The 20,178-nt window shown below is 38.1% G+C and overlaps 1 protein-coding gene and 1 long non-coding RNA gene across 2 annotated transcripts in view; one reads left to right on the forward strand and one right to left on the reverse strand.

Moving 5' to 3' along the window:
• LOC144588586 (uncharacterized) overlaps window positions 1-20,178 on the forward strand; it is a 404,395-nt gene that overhangs the window by 373,317 nt on the left and 10,900 nt on the right. The window lies entirely within an intron of this gene.
• TMEM65 (transmembrane protein 65) overlaps window positions 11,083-20,178 on the reverse strand; it is a 42,168-nt gene continuing 33,072 nt past the window's right edge. The window contains exons 3-7 of the mRNA XM_072999300.2: window positions 19,297-19,364; window positions 18,851-18,905; window positions 15,199-15,241; window positions 13,603-13,708; window positions 11,083-12,631 (exon numbers count right to left, since the gene is read on the reverse strand). Coding sequence (XP_072855401.1) covers window positions 12,533-12,631; window positions 13,603-13,708; window positions 15,199-15,241; window positions 18,851-18,905; window positions 19,297-19,364 — 371 coding nt within the window. The 3' untranslated portion in view covers window positions 11,083-12,532. The remainder of the gene's footprint in view (window positions 12,632-13,602; window positions 13,709-15,198; window positions 15,242-18,850; window positions 18,906-19,296; window positions 19,365-20,178) is intronic.

Raw genomic sequence — 20,178 nt, forward strand, 5'->3', positions numbered from 1 at the left:
AATGTGAACACTCACATTTCCATGTGAGGGTGCAAGAGCCAGACTGAGAAAATGTGACAGACGCAGATGTTTCATTCATAATTTCAAATGTAATACCACCAAGCTGATTTCATTTATACAGGTGGTGAAAGTGAAGTTGGAACAAACCTGGTTTGTTTGTGTGTTTAATTGCTGACAATTCTGTACATGTTAACAGTAGAGGAGCAACATAATTACTTATGAGAGAGCCTTGGGAAAGCCTTATTGCCATTTGGCTTTGTTCAATTGATTTGCAGCTTAGCTCATAAATCATTAGCCAGGATAACTTGAAATGGACTAATTGCTGCAGAGTCAACAAAGGAAATTTTTTTTATTTCTTTCTTTTACAGCCTCCACACATTGAATTTTAAAATAAAAAACAGCAGAGGTAAGTCTTAAACTTCATCCACGTGTGCATGCAGGTCCCAATCCATAGTAGGGTCACACATGTACTTGAAGGTAAAAAGAAAAAGATTTTAAAACTGCACACAACATAGCACATCTTGAGACTGAAATATTTTCTAGGATGTGAAGCCTACTGGACTGACTTGCAAACACGCACAGAATCATTTTGTATAATTCATGCAAACATTCCTATCCCAATCTAAACAACTAAGTACTCAAGAGCAGTATGTTGAATACTGATATATTACACATTACTATAACGTACTTGCACATCTTCCTTGTATGTGAAAGCATAAATGCTTTCAAAGGAAGATCTGACAAATTCATGGTGGAGCATTGCGTTCAGCAACATTTAAAAGCCAATGCACAATGGGAGATCCCCAGAGGATGGAATTGCAGAAACCCACCACCCACCCACCCACCAAGCATAGATGATTTTGTGCCCAGGCGATCAGATCTACCAACAATGGCAGACCAGTCTCTGACACTGTGAGAACTTCTTTTTCATACACAAAATCTAAATTTAAAAAATTAAGAACTATATTAAAAATTATGATAACTGATGCAAAAAGTGGCTAAAAACCAATGGCTAGAATGTTCTCATAAGATTTGCAAAACTCGTTGCTGCTACTTGGCAAGGATATATCTCGGTCAGGGCATATCTTGGTCATATGCCATAATCAAGATGCACCCTGACCTCTGGTCAATTTGTCATAGCAAACTATGCTGCTGCAAACACCAATAGGATTCTAGCCACTAGAAAATAACAATGAATAGTACAGGCTAGAATTTCTAACCCTGATCAAACAGCCATTTCTCCTTCCCTTACTATAGATACTTCCTGTGGATTCCACCATTAATCTCTACATGTGCTCACCAATGCCTTCCAGATGAAAGATGTCACTCTTGAATAAAGGCTATCAGAATGTGGCCCACAAAGAGGCTGTTGGAGTACAACACCCAGTATCCTCTTCGCCATTAGCTATCCTTGCTAGGCGGTTGGGAGCTGCAGTCTAACATCTGTAGGGCCATGCCTTGCCCCTACCCTTTGGAACACCAGAAACGTTTCCCTAACAAGTCATGCTATGCTGTCAACATCATTGCAAGGACTATAGATGTCAGAAAAAACTTATAAACTTTAAGTGCTGTTGGTTTGCAGTGCTGCTTGCTAACCTGGAAGGTTTTCCTCCAGAAAAATGCACTGCATCCCAATCTGGCAGTGGGACTCTCAAAAGCAATGTCCTCGGAGATCATTCTAAACTTTTTATTGACTACAGTATCTGGATACAACTGCACTTGGGCACGTTAAAATAAATATGTATGATTCCAGGTGGAGCTGGTGCACCTGCTTACCAACATCCATGCACAGGATCTTATTGACCAACAATTCAGTTTGGGTGCTACAGCTACAGGTCATCTTGAGATGGTCCTTTAAAAGTAACAATAAATGCTCAGGCAATGCTGGCTCAGGAAGCACAACTGTGGCTTAGTGTAACTAGAATGCAACTGGAGTAGGTCCGTTGACAGCAAAATTTGTAGAGGAGTTGACTCCCCAAATCCTGATTCAATGGGCCTACTCTCATTGTAACTTTAGTACAATAAGCAATGGGTTTCAGACAGTAAATGGTAAAGCAACTGCTCTAAAAGCAGATCTTTTACTGGACTCACCTTTTGCTGTCTAAATGCAGCCCCACAGCATCCCACAGGCCCATCCACCTCAAATCTTCCTCTGGCAATTCTTTCCAGAGCCCAGATAGACAGGCGCGGATCTCATCTCGCTGTGCCTGACCGGTTCGCATGTAGCAGGTAGAGCATGTGGAGCACAGCGGAGTACATATGTGGAGGCAATTATGTCAACTGGATTTACATTATTTTCATTGCTGATAACAATGGGCCTGATTAGAGGGTAACTGAGGCTTCTCTCACAGCCTAAAGATGATGTGAAACTTCAGCCATCAATTCTGCATTTATACATTGATGTGTCATGTTGATAAAAAGGCTGAAATTTCCAGAATCCACACCATTTTAAGACAAATAGAAAACACAACAGAAGAAAAAACACAAATAAAAAATAAAGAAGACAACATTGTTGTGGCACATTAAAGACTACTGTGTAATAATGTGAGTTTTTGTGGACACAGTCTGAGGTGGACAGTATCCATGAAAGCTCATGTTAAAATACAGAAATCTTTAATGAGCCATATTTTCTTTTTCTTTCTTTCTTTCTTTCTTTCTTTCTTTCTTTCGGTTTTGCTTTTCTTTCAGTTCTGCTTTTCTTTTGTTCTGTTTCTTGTATAATATGCCTGCACACACTAACATGGCTACCCCGTCAAATCATCATCTTTATAATATAATACACCTATAGAAAACCATTTGCACTGATGCAAGAGAAAACAGATAAAACTTATCCAAGCCTTTATGGCACCTGATGAAAGCAGGAAGCGCTTTTATTGGGTTATGCAACCAGCTGTAGAAGAGAAACGGCCAGCTGTAAAACTGAGAAGTGAAAAAGCCTGGATATTTTTCAATCTCAAACTGAAACCAACATTTTCGATTAGCATTGTATATACCCAAAAATTTAGAATGTATCTTATTCTAGTACTATCTCTGCCTGGAACCCACAGCAAATCATACTAACCAGTCAATGCTTGTATGCTCCGCAGATAAAAAGTCTCTTAACCAAATTACTACCTCCCAGCTGTTTTTAATAACCAGCAACCTGGAACTCTGTTATGCAATAAAATTAGCTTGGGTTAACAGGTGGCAATCCTATACATTCATCTGAAAACAACCCCATTTAACATAGTCTTGAAAATGGCCAGTAGGTTCCAGTTCAAGAATGCAGTTGGGAAAAATGTTAATATATAAAACATTAATATATAAATCATAAAAACAATAGGTATAAGATGCATACATCAGAACAGAAATGACAAGTTTGTGTTTTGAACATGCTATTAACTGATTCTTCTGCTGTCAGGACAATGTGGCCTTTGAGAACCTCCTTGCGTTGGTGATTTAGGGACCATTGGGATTTAGATTTCTTCTCCATTTAGGGCAAGTAATACAGGTCCTACTATAGCCATCTGCTGGGTGAGCAAAATCCTACAGAGTTTTTACTGGAACAGAGGATAGCAAGAGGATTATTAGATGTTAAAATTGAAGCTTGCAGTTGTGCAAAGTTGGTCAGAAGGCTAACAGATGAGAGACAAATCCTAGCACCGTAATTTTATGGGGAGTATTCAGAGGACAGGTCTAACAACAGTAAAAAGCTATGTTCAATTAATCCCATTCAGGGGCAATATGCTTTAGAACAGCTGCTGGGGCAAAAGACACTGTTTTCTCTTTATGTCTTATTGGTAGGGAAGTAGGAGAATTCTACAGAGAGGATTAGAGAGAACTATGATCTTCTTGGAGGGCAAGCATGCAGTGGCACAGGAGTGATGCTAACCTGTCCAAATCAGCCCTTTGAAACTTGAAACAATTACTTGTGCTTACTTCCCCCTTTGTAAATGAATCATGTCCACACTTCTTTCCAAGAAAATAAGCAAGCTTGTGTGTATTATCAAAATACACTTGTGGTAGGAAAAGTGATAGGAGTCCTAGGTCCTGCCAATTACATTGGAGATATCAGGGCCCTGGCTGCCTGCTTTTATGTCAAAGAACAAAGGAAAGCTTGTCTTCGACTTGGAGGGATGAAATAAATGTGTGAGGGGGAAGTGACATCAGCACACCCAAGACTTGCAATGCAAGGCTAAAAGTAGATGGTCAGAGCAGGGAAAGGGCATTATATAAAATGTGAGGGAGTCCCCTCTCTACTGTGCAAAGGCTTCTGAAGTGCAAGCTGAATTGCACCCAGTCACTCCCAACAGATCTGACTCGGTATGTTCTTCATTTGTTTTTTTCCCCTTAAGAGTAAAAATAGTCTTCTTCTTCTTGTTGTTTAGTTGTTAAGTCATGTCCAACTCTTCATGACCCCATGGGCTAGAGCGTGCCAGGCCCTCCTGTCTTCCACTGCCTCCCAGAGTTGGGTCAAATTCATGTTGGTAGCTTCGAAGACACTGTCGAACCATCTCGTCCTCTGTCGTCCCCTTCTCCTCTTGCCGTCACACTTTCCCAACATGATGGTCTTTTCCAGGGAGTCTTCTCTTCTCATGAGATGGCCAAAGTACTGGAGCTTCAGCTTCAGGATCAAAAATGGACTTAGGACTTGCTTTTTTAGCAACTGCAATGAGAAAACAATTCTAGCCCAGCCCATTTATTCACTGTTAACTGGTAACCCCACATTATCATTTTAGGTGTTTCTGCCAGAGATTTAATATTGTTCTAGCACTGTTTAATCACAGAAACTAAAAGCTAGAACATACTAACACTGGAGATAGGAGAAACACACAAGTAAAGCTGCATAGATCCACAGCAGTGCAGCAACAGATATCCCAGCAGGTTTGTTGCTAGGCATCAGGCCAGTAGGGTACCTCCAGATGGACTGCAACAATCTGCAGCAAATCCCAAAAGCAGTAACGATTCCAAGTTGCTAGGAGGATCATAGCTTCCTTTCTAATAAATACACTATAAAACTTTGAAGCTGATCTAGATGCAACCAGAGAAGACTCATTAGTACCAAGAGGACATCAATCATGACTACATTTCCTGGATGTCAGCAGATCTACACAGATTAAACTGATGCAAGACCTGTGTTAAGAACTAAACAATATTTCGCACTCTATAGGCTTTAGATCACTGGTTCTTAACCTTGGGTTACTCAGGAGTTTTGGACTGCAACTCCCAGAAGCCTTCACCACCAACTGTGCTGGCTGGGGTTTCTGGGAGTTGCAGTACAAAAACATCCGAGTAACAAAGGTTAAGAACCACTGCTTTAGATTACAGTTCCCATAATCTTTGTTTTAGGCCATGAGAGTTGTGGTTTACAGGACAAAACGGCCAGAGCTTCATATCTTCTCCATTTTCATTCCCCTATCTGCAGAACCTTTTCAGTGTGAGTAATAATGTAATCACACTGATTCAGTATTTGCAACACTTCAAGAGGATGTCAGTCATTCAGTGGCTTGGAGGATTCAAGATTAGATTTCAATGATGTGTTTTTAAGAGAGATAACACTGGATATCTGAGAACCAATTCTTACACAGAACTAAGAAAGTGGGAAAGGTTAAAGGAAAAAAATGCATCTTGTCCTGTTTAGACTTTGAGGGGGCCTTAATGTGGCTCAGGAGATCCAAAGTGGAATAGCCCAAGGCTACAAACTGAAATACCATACAGCTTCCTGGTCATGGCCACATTGAGCTTCTAGTACAGAATGCAGTGCTGCAGGCATAGATATCAAATTAACAGATCAAAAGTATAAAACATCCTGGAGTATCACTGCAAGCCCGCTAACTAGCTTTTCATTACCTTTGTGTCTGAATTGTTTTGCAATACCAAAAGGGAAAGAGCAGACATGACCCAGCAAAACAAAAAACACTGCCTTCTTCCCTCCACTACTGCAGGACCTGCCCAATAGGATGATTGTTATGCATCCACAAAGGCAAAAGCATATGGCCCCGTGCTAGCAAAATACATAGAAGTCTGCAATATGCTATACAAAATGGCAACATACTCTTTCTGCCACCCATTCCTGTAAAAATTTTATAATCATGACCGAAAGTTGAAACTGTGTATTCAGCAAAGAATAATTTAAACCACATCACTTTTATTGTAACATTGTTAATATCAATGCAACACTGTCTAGGAATGCATTCCAACTGATCAATCATTCAGTTAGTCAATACAAACACAACAAACCCCCTTGGTGATCCTGGGCCAGTAACTCTCTCAGCTTGACCTACTTCACACTCATGTTGTGAAGCTCACTGTGAGGAGGAGAACAATCTCAAATGTTTTGAACTTACCAGAGGAACAGAGAAAATTTTAATTTTTCTGTTTTTCTCTAGTTTAATTAGGGAATGAACAACTTTTAAAGTAACAACTTAATGGTCTATTTTACTATGGAACATGTTGGAAACTACACTCTGTAGAAATCTATATACTTCTTAGCTTCAGTCTCTTTCTAAAATCTTGAGATATTTTATACTCAGGCAAAATCTGTGTAAGTCATATTATTGCTCACATTATTCCTCTCTTATAAACGGAGGTATTGTATGCCTTTAGGTTTCAAAAAGAAAATGAACTAAAATCCACGTGCTTGTAACTATAGATTTCATCCGAACACATTCCAAAGAGTTCACTTTTCTGGCAGGCGACATCTGCAGCTGTTGTAGCCAAATCCCCCATGGAGAATTCAGTACTGCCAAGGTAAACCACAGCAATGAAAGAACAAATAGACTTTTAATATACTGTTCTGTGGTGTCTAACATAAAGTGTCTTCTAAAGACAATAAGGATGACACATAATTTGGAATAGCCATTCTCCTGAAAATACACACAGTACAGTCCATTGACTCCCATCTGGAGAAATGTACATGTTTTAAAACATCCTTAATTTTACCAGTATGGATGTGCATAACTCCAAGCTAAAATCCAGCCCAAGCAGTCATTGTATTGAAAAGTTTAATAGACAGAGGATAACAGGAACTACAGCAGGCCAGTTGTAAAATACAATGAGCGCTGCATTCAGAAGCCCCCTAGTTTAATACTTAGTGTCTCCAGTTTAAAGCTGTGGTTGGATGCCTGGTCAGCTTCCACATGATTTGAATACAATTTCCAAACCTGTTGATGATCAGTCACAATACTTTGGCTTAGTTACATCACGAAACATTTGTAACCCAACAGGCTGTCTACCATGTTGATGTTTCCATTACACTATCCAAGATTAGAGATGGGCACAAATTGCTGGTTTGGTGATTCACACCAATTCATTTATCTATCTACAAATTCAGACGGCATCAGTATCTAAGAAGCTTGTGTCCATAGTGTAAAGGTTTAGGGGAAAGCACTAAATAAAGTTTTGACATTCAACAAGCAGTGTGAGACCGATCTACTTTATTTTTTTGACCTTTTTTGCAGAACTAATTCAACTAATTTCTAAAAAAAACTTTTCAATATAATTACATTTGAAAATCCTAATTACATGCTGGCTCTTTGGTTTGTATCATAGGCCATGTCCAATCATTTAATCTGTAGTATGTCAATAATAATCTAGCCAGAAGGAATAAAAATGATTTATGCAATTGGGCATAGCTATGCAAGTAAGAACACATCAAATCACTTTCATCCTTCCCTAAGCACTAATATAGGAAGCAGGCATGAAGGGGAGGAAATAACCAAAGGAGATACCTCAACCAGACAGATGTTGTCCCAATCATTACACTACCAAGAACTGGGTGGTTTTCTCTGGAAAATAAAATAAACTACTGTCATTGCTGTTTATGCATTATGCCAGTAAGTTACTTCCACACTATGAGATAAACCACTTCCGCCAAAATTATATTCATGTTATAGGTGATGTCACTGATCTCTTAAAAGAAGCTTCATTTTCCAAACTTGGCTGAGTCAAATCCTATTTCCTCAAGCTTTTTGGCCACAAGTTAGGGCAACCAGAGGCGAAATGTAATGGAGCACCTTAAAGGTAAAAGAGGAATTTCAGAATGTGCAGGTTACTCTTGCTTATGGCAAGGTACAGATGCCATAATTTCACAGACTATAGGATTTCCTGCTTCATTTAACAACTTGTCGCTCTTTGCCCTGAAATCACTAATACTACATACATACTACAGATTACTTTTCTAAGCAGAAAATAGTTATTTTATGTTTTTCCCACACTGGAGTTAGCTCATATTTCTTACCTAAACAGAGAGGACAAAAGAAAAGATACACACAGTTTTAGACATATTCTGCACTCTCACCTCACCATTCCAGTGAGTTGGATAACTAGATGTGGAGCCAGAGATTGGGAATTTGATTCTCCCGCCTTGTGCCTTGGCTGTGTAGCTTCGGACAAGCTATATGGTCCCAGAGTACTCCCATGAGAAGGGAAGATAAATCACTTGAGTCCTCTATGACCAATGTTACTTAACATAGCAAATTCCACTAGAGTAGGCCCACTGAATCATAGAGATTTAGCAAGTAAAATCCTCCATAAATTTCATTTATTTAAATAAGGCTATTCTAACTGTAACTTACTTTAGCACAGTAAGTCACAATTAGAGAAGGCTCATTTGAATCATGGAACTTATGGAGGAGTTGACTCACTAAATTCCCATTGATTCAGTGAACCTACTGCAGTGAGATTTACTATGCTGTGCAACAGGGTTTTGGTCAATATCTAGAAAAGCTGGAAAGGGGTAGCATAAGTCAGAATCAATTTGTTGGCATGTAATTGTTATAAATCCTTACTACCAGCCTTCTAATTATGCAGCACCTTCTCCATAAAGAGCTAATGTCTTTGATTCTCTAACTTCAAAGTATCTGCTGCTTTACTGGATTCACTTATTGAACTAATGGCCAGTGACATTAAGAACACTTGATGAAGTACTGTTTCATCTAGTACTCCAGTGGTTCCTAATCCACAAAATTAGTGCTCTAATCCTATATCACCACTTGAAAGATCTTCCCCATCACTGATTTTTAAATAGCTATTTTTTAACAGTGCAGTTTGAGACTGAGGAATACTCAACACAGAAATACAAAATTTACAAGATTTAGTTCATGTTTTCTTATTAAAAACACCAGGATGTGTACAGTAACTTGATATAACAGTATCAACAAAATGAATTTAATTTACATGCACAAAATAATGAACAATACTGATAGTATATTTGAAAAATGCAGCCTAACAGAACATTGACATTTGGCTAAGCTTTTGTTCTGATGTTCATTCAACAAAAAGCATGGGATAAGGTTTCATATTCCAATTAATGCATCATATCAAGTGAAAGTGCTGAGCATTGCCTGAATGTTTACCACCACACAAATTCCATATATACCATCAAGATATGGTACATTGGGGGATAGTTTAAGCAACTTTGTATTTGAAAACAGTCAGCAAATCCAAAAGAAACTGCAGTCATTCTATATCATTCGAGCTTTGAAACCAGGATGAAGTAAAACATACATATATTTACTGTTTTGTGTTTAATGAGGGTTCATTTGGTTTTCAGCTCCTGCTATTCCCATCTGTCATGAACATGCATCTCGGAACACATGCTAGGAAAATACAGTTATATATGAAGAGAAGTGGGGCTGAGGGATTCCAACTTCTTCCTTCAGTCATGTTCTCTCCTTCACTACTTGTAAGATGCTGGGGATTCAACCCATGTCCACTGCCAAATTTGTAGATTTCCCTGAAATGCAAACTATAACCAGGTTATCTGTAGATATTCACTTCGCTAGAAGGCATCTATAGCCAAGCAGTCATTCTAGAAAACAGGAATATTGTAGTGATTTTCTTACTGCAAACATTGCTTAAGCAGATGTTTTTATTAATACTGTTGGGAACAGCAGAAACTACAGCACATTATTCTGTGATCAAGTAATGTGTGTGAGTCCCTTAAGCCCTGCATTTAGTTTAGAATGGCAGGATAAAAGCCTTTATTATGAATGTACATCTTTATTATATTTATCAAACACCTCATAATTACCAAAGTACATATAAAAATATTGATTTTGATAAACTTCTAGATGTGGTTTCTGACAGCCATCTGTCCTTGACAGCTGTACCCTTAACGTAAGCAGGATGCCTAGAATACTTCTGAATTTAATTCTTACTGGTGAGTACAAATGGCCTCTGGATAGCTAATGGGCCCAAGAGAGGTAGAAAATGAACATTAAAAACAGTAAGACATAAACAGTAGCTCATAAAAAACATGATTAACAAATGTATATGGGCTACTAAAACATTACCGTCTTTAACCAGTAATAAAAAGGGGGAACACTACAGAGTTTCCATCCCACATGTCAGATGAAGGAGACTGAGCATCCAGAAAAGGGTCCTATAAGGATGTACAACTAGATTTTTGTGGAAGATGGCAGTTCTTCAGATACTCAGGTTTCAAGTGTAGCAAGTGATAACGTTCTCTATGCTATGAGAAGCATTAGATACTGATTCCTGTACATCAAGCTTTTGTTAAAGACATAGGAACAAGCCAGCTAAAACATTCCTAAGCTGACATGCCCTAGTGCTATTGGTGTGAGAAGAAACAGCCCAAATTACAAACCCAACTATTCTAGAACAGTCTTGCTGAACTATCTGCTCAATTACAAACCTGATTTCAATGTAACCCGCTTTTCTGGTTTGTTCACCAGGTATTGCAGATTAAATATGTCAGCTCCCATGGATAAAGATGCTCCTAAATCCATGCTCATAGTACCTTCTCTTCCACTTTACAGCAAAAAAATAAGCCATGGCTCTGCAATGTAATTCCTTTTCAAGGATTAAAAAAAAAAAACAACTACAACACTAAACGAAAATGAGAACTCAATCTATTTTCTTTCCCATGCTAAGTATTCACTCTTAAGTGATTTTTTATATATTCAGGTGTTCATTATTCAGTGCTACAGTTCAAGGTATAATTTATCATTCACAATATGGCAAAGGTCAGCAGTATCTACTAAAGTTTCAACAGCTAACAGCTACTTTGGATAATGCACATTGGGTATGCCTACAAAACCAGTGTGAGAAAATGGAAAGAAATCCCTTATGTTCATAAAATAAATGAAAAGTAAACAAGTTTATTTCTGTAAGTTACATTCCGCACATAAAATGCACTCATCCATGTAGTCAAAATTATCTGAGACACACTGAGTCTAGCACTCCTCCCAGGTAGTATTTAAAGAGACAAGTCTATTAAAATTAGAATTCTTTTTAATTCCTAATGCAGGAGACATACAGAAGTGGCACACTGGAATCTGTTTCACACAGAAGGCAACATGTTTTTTTTAAAACAACAGCTACATTTTTTTCAAACCTTAATTTTATTTTATTTTCCCTCTAAACTTTCCAACATTCCATTCAAGCCCTACTCCCTCTCTGTCACACTGCAATGTACTACATACTACTATCTCTTTGCAAATATTCACCAAGTGCATACATAGTACTATATAAACCCACACCAGCAATTTCAAAAATTTGTTCAGGGTTCCTCAAATGCCTTGCATTCAGGAATAAGGTTAGCTTAAAGTTATATTTGTTTCTCTTGTTTGCAATGGCAGGCAAAGATGACAGCACTTATAATCAAATGAGGCTAAATTTGATTTTTAAAAATATCATGGGAATATACCCACACAAGTGGTGACATTGCCCAGTGCTAGAGAGGCAAATAAATACTGAGACTGTCATGAGCTGCCATAGAGGAAGAATATTTTGTACAATTTTCCAAATTCCAACTGTGGGGCTAAGCCCCATTTCTTAACTGTAGTACATGCAAACTATTAGTTGAGATCCCATCTGCTAGGATTTTGCAGATCTGCACTGCTGCTTCAATATTGACGATATATTCTGAGCTGGAATTTTGAGATTGAAGCAGCACCTAAAACTGATCAACCTATTACAGTGGCTTTTTGTATTCATTGTTAATTGCCATAACCAATGTTTGGCAAACATTTAAATATCATTAAGTATTAAATACTTTGTTCAAACCGGTCTTGTCTTGGGCCTACACTGTGGAACTAGTGGCTCTGGACAAAAAAAGCAGCAAAAGAGCCAAGGCAGTATTTCCTAAAGCCATCTGTCACTTAGCAAAACAAGGAGTCTGGAATGGAGAGTCTCATGAATGGTAAGGGCAACTTGTGTCATGCACTTTCAAATGCTAGATAAATATGCAAACCCCAAATCCATACAGTACATTGATGGCAGGCAATTAAAGTAATAAAATAATAATCCTAGAAAAGGACAGAATTTGGGGTGAGGGTATTAAAGTCAACTGCCAGTGTAAGTGAAACACACGCATCAACAATTTACATTTTAAAAAGGAAAAAGACCCTTATAAAAAGATGTACTAAGACAAAGCCACAATAAGTTAGTGTTTCCATAAAATGGCATGCTGTTTTGTTCCCCATTCTATACATTGTTACTGTCTGCTAAATTCTAAATATATTGACAGCATAGTTGTATAACTGAGGTACGTTAGTTTATATATATATTTTTAAGCATTGTAAAAAGTTTATTTTTTTCCTTCCAGTTTTTTCTCTTCTTCATCTCCAAAGAAGAACAATGGAAACATTCCTAAAAGGCAGCCAATGGTCACTCCGATAGCCTTACCCTGGAAAGAGAGAGAGAGAGAGAACGAAAAAGAGATATGGAAAATGGATTCACAATGAATCTTATATGGTGGCATGTGAAGAAATGTTTCTATTCTGTGCTCACCTTCAAATGTGTCAGAGCCTCCCAGGGGGCATATGACTCCCACTGAGAATGGCTGCTCTATACCATGCATCAGAACTAATGTGCAATAAATCCAGTTTGCAACATTTAAATTTCACCAAATTTTTGAGAGCTTTGTTTCTAATTTTAGGAGAGCTTTTTTCGTAATGAAGAATATTTGAAGACTAGAATGTAGGATCTGCACAAGTCCTAGCCCTCAGAAATGCATGCGGATAATGGTCCACAATGCACATGACAGAAGCTACTGGGGCCATAACTCCTCCCTTGTTGTCTAACTTGCTGCTATGGTAAAGGCATCATTTCTTTAAATGGTACACCTTTTAGAAGTATGGTCAAGCTGTGGTAATGCATGAACACTTTACAAACAGGGTTTATATTGGGCAGGGAAATTCTTTATAATGAAGTAAGTGGAGATTTTGCAGCTGCCAAAATCACTAGCACTGTGTCACTAGCAAAAACAAACAAACAACTATTTATTTAAATGTAGAGAAGGCAGGTAGGACCCAACTGTGCAGGACTATGTTCCTATAACCCAACTCTCTTTACACCTGAAGAAATGGCCATTTGACACCCCCATGAAAAATTCAGTAGGAAAGATGCTGGAAACCAAGAGCATGTGGCCCACAGGCTGTCAGTAGCTCTTATCTGATATAGACCATACTATGACTATCTGTGGAAGAAGCCAGAGGTTAAATATATGCCTATATGCTCACAGAGTTCTAAAAAGACTCCCCACCACCACCTAAAGGTTCTGACATCTGTTCTCAGGTGCTTCCACAGCACTCTGTATTTGATGTCAGTTCAATTTTTAATACTGTAATTGAGTTACATTTCATTACATATACGCACCAGGTGTGCACTAAGACGTGTTTGCCACATGTCAGCTTGTTTGGGTGTTAGGTCAGGAATGGAGAGGCCCAATCTGGAGGCCATAGCTTCAATGTAACCTGCAAGACTGAGAAAACAGTATTTGTTGACCATAAGAATATAAAATATACTATGTAAAATATAGTTGTAGCATGCTGAAATGTTGCTGGTTGTAAGGAAACTGTGAGATGTTAAACATTATACCAGGAATCTTTTGCTAAAACAGTAGTTTGATAAGCCTACAGAACTGGGGGGGGGGGGGTAGCATTTCACTACTGTTCTATAAAGCTTTTATATATTTAAATATCACAGGACCTCTTCTATATTGCTTTTCTCACAAAATAACACAGTTTAGGAACTTCATTATGGTGACATAAAGGAGTCTGCTCTTCTCACCAAAAGAAAAAAGCTCAACTAAATATACTTGCCATAAATTCTAGACTGGGGTGGGCAGTGACTTTGCAGAACCCACCATGGGCCCAGAAATAGCCAGAAAAAGCAATTTCGAAGCAAACAAATGAAACCGAGGAAGTTGTACAGACACTTTCAGTTTCTATTTTTCATTTTTGTGTGGTAGGGTGGTCTTTAAGGAAAAAAATTACTCAAATATAACCTGAAAGTCATTCTTCCTAGAGGCCTGTAGAGCAGAAATAGACCTTTTTTTCACTGGGGGCAGCTCTAGGGTGGTCTAGGGGGGCACTCAAAAGGCCACGTTAGAACAGACAAGAATAGATTATTTGAAAATTTTAAAAACTGAATTTGCCAGATTTTTTTAAAAACTGCATTATTATGTCATGGCAGTTTTAATATAAAACATGCTACGGCCCGAAGATTTCATTGTAGAATAAGGATTATAATTTCTAATTCTGTATTATGAGATAGCATGCTCATCCTTTTTTTAAAAAAGAGTTTGCAAATTGGGTCCATCATTTCTTTGATTAGCACCCCCAAGTTTATGAGGCTCCACAGATTTCTGTATATATTTCTATTAATCTTCTAGTCTCCTCTGTACATAACTCACTGTACATAAAAGTCTGCCAGTTTTGGCTGGGAGTAAGAGCACTCAGAAACCCAATCCCACCTAAATCCAAGCCAATTCTTCACATTTGCTGTCTCCAAATTGGAACTTTAGTTTAACTTTAGCTCCTACAGCTTCAAAATCTAGCTCAGATGATTTCTGGATTTTTCTCTCTCCCCTTCATAAACTCTTAATGTCTGGTCCAAAGAAAAGTCCTAAAAGAGTTGAATGTTCTCTTTTCAATGGTCTAGTAAAGATATTACTTTACCATAATGATACTGCTTATATACCACATAACTGTGTATTTTTTGTTGCTGTTCTTAAACCTGATGTGATTGACAGGAGCAGATGGAAATCCCAGCAACCAGGAGGAACAATTTGCATCTGCTGTGAACAAAAATGTAGGTGGACTTATTCTGCACAGCACCACAAGCAGTGTTGGCACCTGATGTGCTGCATATACAAATGTTATTCTGATCTATACATTTTATTGACTGACACTTCACTGAGGATTACTTTACGCAATACTGACTTTCTACAAATACATAACTAAAACTTACCCCAATCCAGCTAAGTCTGAGACAAGATTGCCCAAGGCAGCAGCTAAATGTTGAAGAACACAAATGTTATAATATAGCAATAAAGTAATAAAGCATAAATCCTAAAAATTCTAGTTTTTAAAAAAATCAAAGAAAACCATATAAACATTAAATAAACAATTAACAAACATCTACTAAACATAGTGCTTCATTCTCTCATGGGACCAATTGTAGCAACCATTTACAGTGGGGTCTTGACTTAAGAACGGCCCGAGTTAAGAACATTTTGACTTAAGAACCACTCTCACAGGAAAATATTGACTTGACTTACATACTTAGATTTGAGTTACGAACTGAAAAAAACCACGTGGGGGGCAGGGAAAGTGCAAAATTTGAACTTTCAGTTAACTGTTGGCCAGTGAAAAGGGTGCCTGTCTGCTTCCTCACTTCTCCCAGTGTTTAGAGAGTGGATTGGGAGACAATCTTCAGACTGCCTGGTACTGTACTGCCTGGACTGTATTTTCCCTGCCTTCCCTGAACCTTTCTTGACCTAAGAAAAAAAGAAACAAAATATCCCCCTCCAGTGGTCGAAGGCAGAATAGCAGCTTCCCATTAGTTTCTATGGACGGAAAAGAGCAGATACGGATCGAATGGTTTTCAATGCATTCCTATGGGAAATGCAGATTTGACCTGCGAACTTTTTGACTTGAGAACCGCCTTCCAATAAGGATTAAGTTCTCAAGTCAAGATCCCACTGTACCTCCATGAAGCCCTGTTCCCTTTCTAAAATTGTAAAGACACTTGTGAAGAGCTTATACCTTCCCCTTTATTAACACAAAATCAATCAATACTTCCCATATATCTGCAAATTCATATTTATTACCCCCTTTCTTAAATATTACATGTTACCCATGTTTCCCTGAAAATAAGACTGGGTCTTATAATAATTTTTGCTCCAAAAAACACAGTAGGGCTTATTTTCAGGGGATGTTTTATTTTTTTCATGTGAAACAATCTACATTTATTCAAATACAGTCATGTCATCTTCTGGTTGCTGCCCAATAGTGGAGGGCGGGGTTTCACTTAACTGGGGCTTATTTTTGGTGTAAGGCTTATATTACAAGTATCCAGAAAAATCATACCAGGCCTTATTTTCAGGTTAGGTCTTATTTTCGGGAAAACAGGGCAGCATATCATTAACATTTATTTCTCACAATGCTCTATACCAATAATTTAATTGGAAAACAGACCTTATTTTTTCAGTTTCTAGCTCTAATCTATCTCACAGTTCGTAACCAGTTAGAAATCAATTTTTTAGTTGTCTGACTACATTCCTCCTTTTCAAATACAGTGGTGCCCCGCTGGACGATTACCCTGCTTGATGACGAATCCGCTTAATGTTGAAGTTTTTGCAATCGCTTTTGTGATCGTAAAACGATGTTTAGATGGGGAAATTTCGCTTAATGTTGACCAGTTCCCTGTTTCGGTAACCGATTTTTCGCTTTACGATGATCAGCAAAACAGCTGATCATCAGGCTTCAAAATGGCCACCGGCTGTGGAAAATGGCTCCCCGCTGTGTTAGGGACGGATTCCTCGCCTTACAGGCACCAGAAAATGGCCGCCACATGGAGGATCTTCGCTGGATGAGCAGGTATTTCACCCATTGGAACGCACTGAACAGTTTTCAATGCGTTTCAATGGGTTTTTTATTTTGCTTGACAACGATTTCACTCTCCAGCGATTTTGCTGGAATGAATTAACGTCGTCAAGCGAGGCACCACTGTATTTATAAAAGCACTTTTTAAGGATATACAGCTAAGTTTAATTTACTTATTTCATTTATTCCTTTAAAAGCCAAAATGTTGATATAATCTCACATTCCTACTACATATAAAAATAAGTACCTGCTTGTTGGCACTCTATCCAGCACATTAATTAGAATAATTTATTTGATTTCACTGGAGTTCAGTAGTATCTACAAATTAACTTACAGAAGTTCTGTTTCATCATTCGTAACACAGATTCCAATGTTCTAATATTCCATATATTATTCTAAATACTGTTACTTCTTTCTTCCCCCAGATGATATTCCCACGTTATAAGTAAATCTTCCTGATCTTCTACTTCCAATAATATTTTATAAATTTTATTTACTGTCCCTTTCGTTACCTTATTTTGCCTGTACTTTTGTAATATAATCTTTTTAGGTTTTGTAACTTCTCTACATTTACCATTTCTTTTTTATCCAGTCCTTTGTTCACTGCTGCAAATGAATAAGATTATACTAATATATTTTATCTATTCCTATCATTTATTTTATTTGCTTTCTTCCTCATTTTTTTCTACATAATCTTTTATTCTAATAACTTGTCTCTTTCTTAACTTTCCAATCCATTATTTCAAACATTTTAAAAAGCCACAGTAAAATATTGAGCAACGGGAATGAGTTAAAATAAATAGGGAATTTTTGTTCTCTACTTCAAAACTTAGGTATGTGAGGAGGGCAACCCTTTAGCTTCCACCTGTACTGAGAAATTATTTTCACTCTAAAGCCTACACCACCACTTTTGCTGCCCAGGATTTCTGGGATTTGAAGTCCAAGAACATCTGGATGCTCAAGGTTGGGGACCACCGCTCTAAAGGATAGCAACCGTTCAAGAGACTACCCTTAAACAAAAGAACGGAATGTAAGAAACACCTTCCCCCAGATTTTTCCTGCTCAAAATTACCACCTGCAAAAGGGATTTTTAGCCATTGGGACCTAACCTCATGGGTGAAAAAGAAGCTCATATAAGGCAATCTGAACTTGAAGTAGAGTTGGCTGATAAGAGATATGAATAGATTTCTTTGGGTTAAAAAGAAGGCAGAGGAAAAAAGAAAAAACTGAGTTTTCATAAGCTAATCTAGTGACAAAATTTATTTTATGATACTACTAAGAACAAGTACAGTGGTGCCCCGCACAGCGAGGTTAATCCGTTCCGGATTAACCTTCGCTGTGGGAAACATCGCACTACGGAACAGAAAAAGGCATTGGAACGCATTAAACAGCGTTTAATACGTTCCAATGCCATAGAATACTCACTGTAGTGCGATGCTTCCCAGGGGCCGGCAGCCATTTTCGCGCACAACGAGGGTGCCAAAATAGCTGCCATCAGCTGTCCGGCGGGTCCAAAATGGCCGCCGGAACAGCCGAAAGGGGCCGGGGCGCAGCGTTTTCGCGCCCTTGGTAAGCAAGGGGAGCGCGCGAAAACGCTGCCGGAAGCCCTGAAATGGTTGCGCGCAGCCATTTCGGGGCTTCCGCAGCGTTTTCGCGCGCTCCCCTTGCTTACCAAGGGTGCGAAAACGCTGCGCCCCGGCCCCTTTCGGCTGTTCCGGTGGCCATTTCGGACCCGCCGGACAGCTGATCGGCGGGTCGCAAAGCGAAGGTCGGTAAGCGAGCAGCTTACCGACCTTCGCTCTGTGAATTAACGCCTATACGGGCATCGTTTTGCGATCGCAAAAACGGCCTCGAAGAGCGAATTCATCGCTCTACGAGGCGCCCGTTGTGCGAGGCACCACTGTATTTACTTCCCCAAAAGACAAGCAGCATTCACTTGTACACAGACACAGTAGGGCTTAATGAAGAACTACAACACAATACATATGGACAACCAAAGTACATAGTTTACTTGCCTGCCATAGTAGAAATTCCAAGCACAATCCCTATTGACAATTCTATTTGTGTGCCCTGAAAGGAATTAAGAGTGCTTTAATAGAATGTTTCATTACTACCAATATATCAATATAATACCAATTTCATTACTACCAATATATTATATAACAACAACAGTTTATATATAAACTAACATCTGTTTTATATATATTTATTTATATAAAAATAATATGTATTTATATATAAAATAAATAAAAACAGGTGCTATTAAGGAAACATTCCCTAGAGTTCTTCGAGAAGCCTCAAAATATATCCTATATGTTATTACTTCTTATAGAGTAATAGATTAACACAGATTTGATACAGTAAAATCCTTCCTGAAATCAGCGTCACAAATTATTTTATTAAGGTAAATTAATTATAATTTTAGATAACCGCGGTTTTACCAAAGAGAAACGTGACTTACCGCAGCAATCATAATTGCATTATCAAAAAATCCAAATCCTACAAAAGGTATTGCATTGTGGAAGAACACTAGAAAAAAAAAGAGATGTGTTTGAGGAGTGCTTTTAAATGTTTGAAGTTTGCACAACAAGTCATGGCTTAATTTATCAATCTCCCTATTCTTTGAAATAATTCAAAGAACCCTTCAGAAGAACTAGGATATATTAATTATATTGTGTTATGTTAAAACTGTTGTTTTAAAGGTGTTTTAGAACTGATTTTATTTTCCGTTTTTAATATACTTGTTTAATTCTTTCTTAAACTTTTTAATATTTATATACTTGCCATTTTAGCTTTTAAATATTGTATTTTTAATTACATAAGCTGCCTTGGATCCTTTTTAAGGAGAAAGGTGGAATAGAAATATTTTAAATAAATAATAAAATAAATAAATAATGATTACAGAAATTAATTATGTTATATAACTCAGGGCAGAGTTCCACATGTTATCCTGTACACACAACAATTTGTAGCCTTTGCATGTGGTATATTCTGAAGCAGCCATTGCAGGCCCAGTTTACCTTACTTCTCCAAATAACTCCAGACATGGAAGAAATCAGTCAGAGAGAGAATGAATTACTTCCGTACCAAAGGTGTGGATGGAGCAGCTTAATTCTCTCAAGTTCCTATTTCATTACTGCCCTTCCAACCCATGGTCACATTTTAACTAAAAGCAAACAATTACTTTAGTACAGTTGCTTTACTAAATTAAGCAAGCTTCCTGGGTAAAGGTAAAGGTTCCCCTTGACATTTAGTCCAGTCGTGTCCAACTCTAGGGTGCAGTACTCATCCTCGTTTCCAAGCTGTAGAGCCCGGCGTTTGTCCGTAGACAGTTTCCGTGGCC

The sequence above is a fragment of the Pogona vitticeps genome, chromosome 4 (assembly GCF_051106095.1).
Source record: "Pogona vitticeps strain Pit_001003342236 chromosome 4, PviZW2.1, whole genome shotgun sequence".
Classification (NCBI taxonomy): domain Eukaryota; kingdom Metazoa; phylum Chordata; class Lepidosauria; order Squamata; family Agamidae; genus Pogona; species Pogona vitticeps.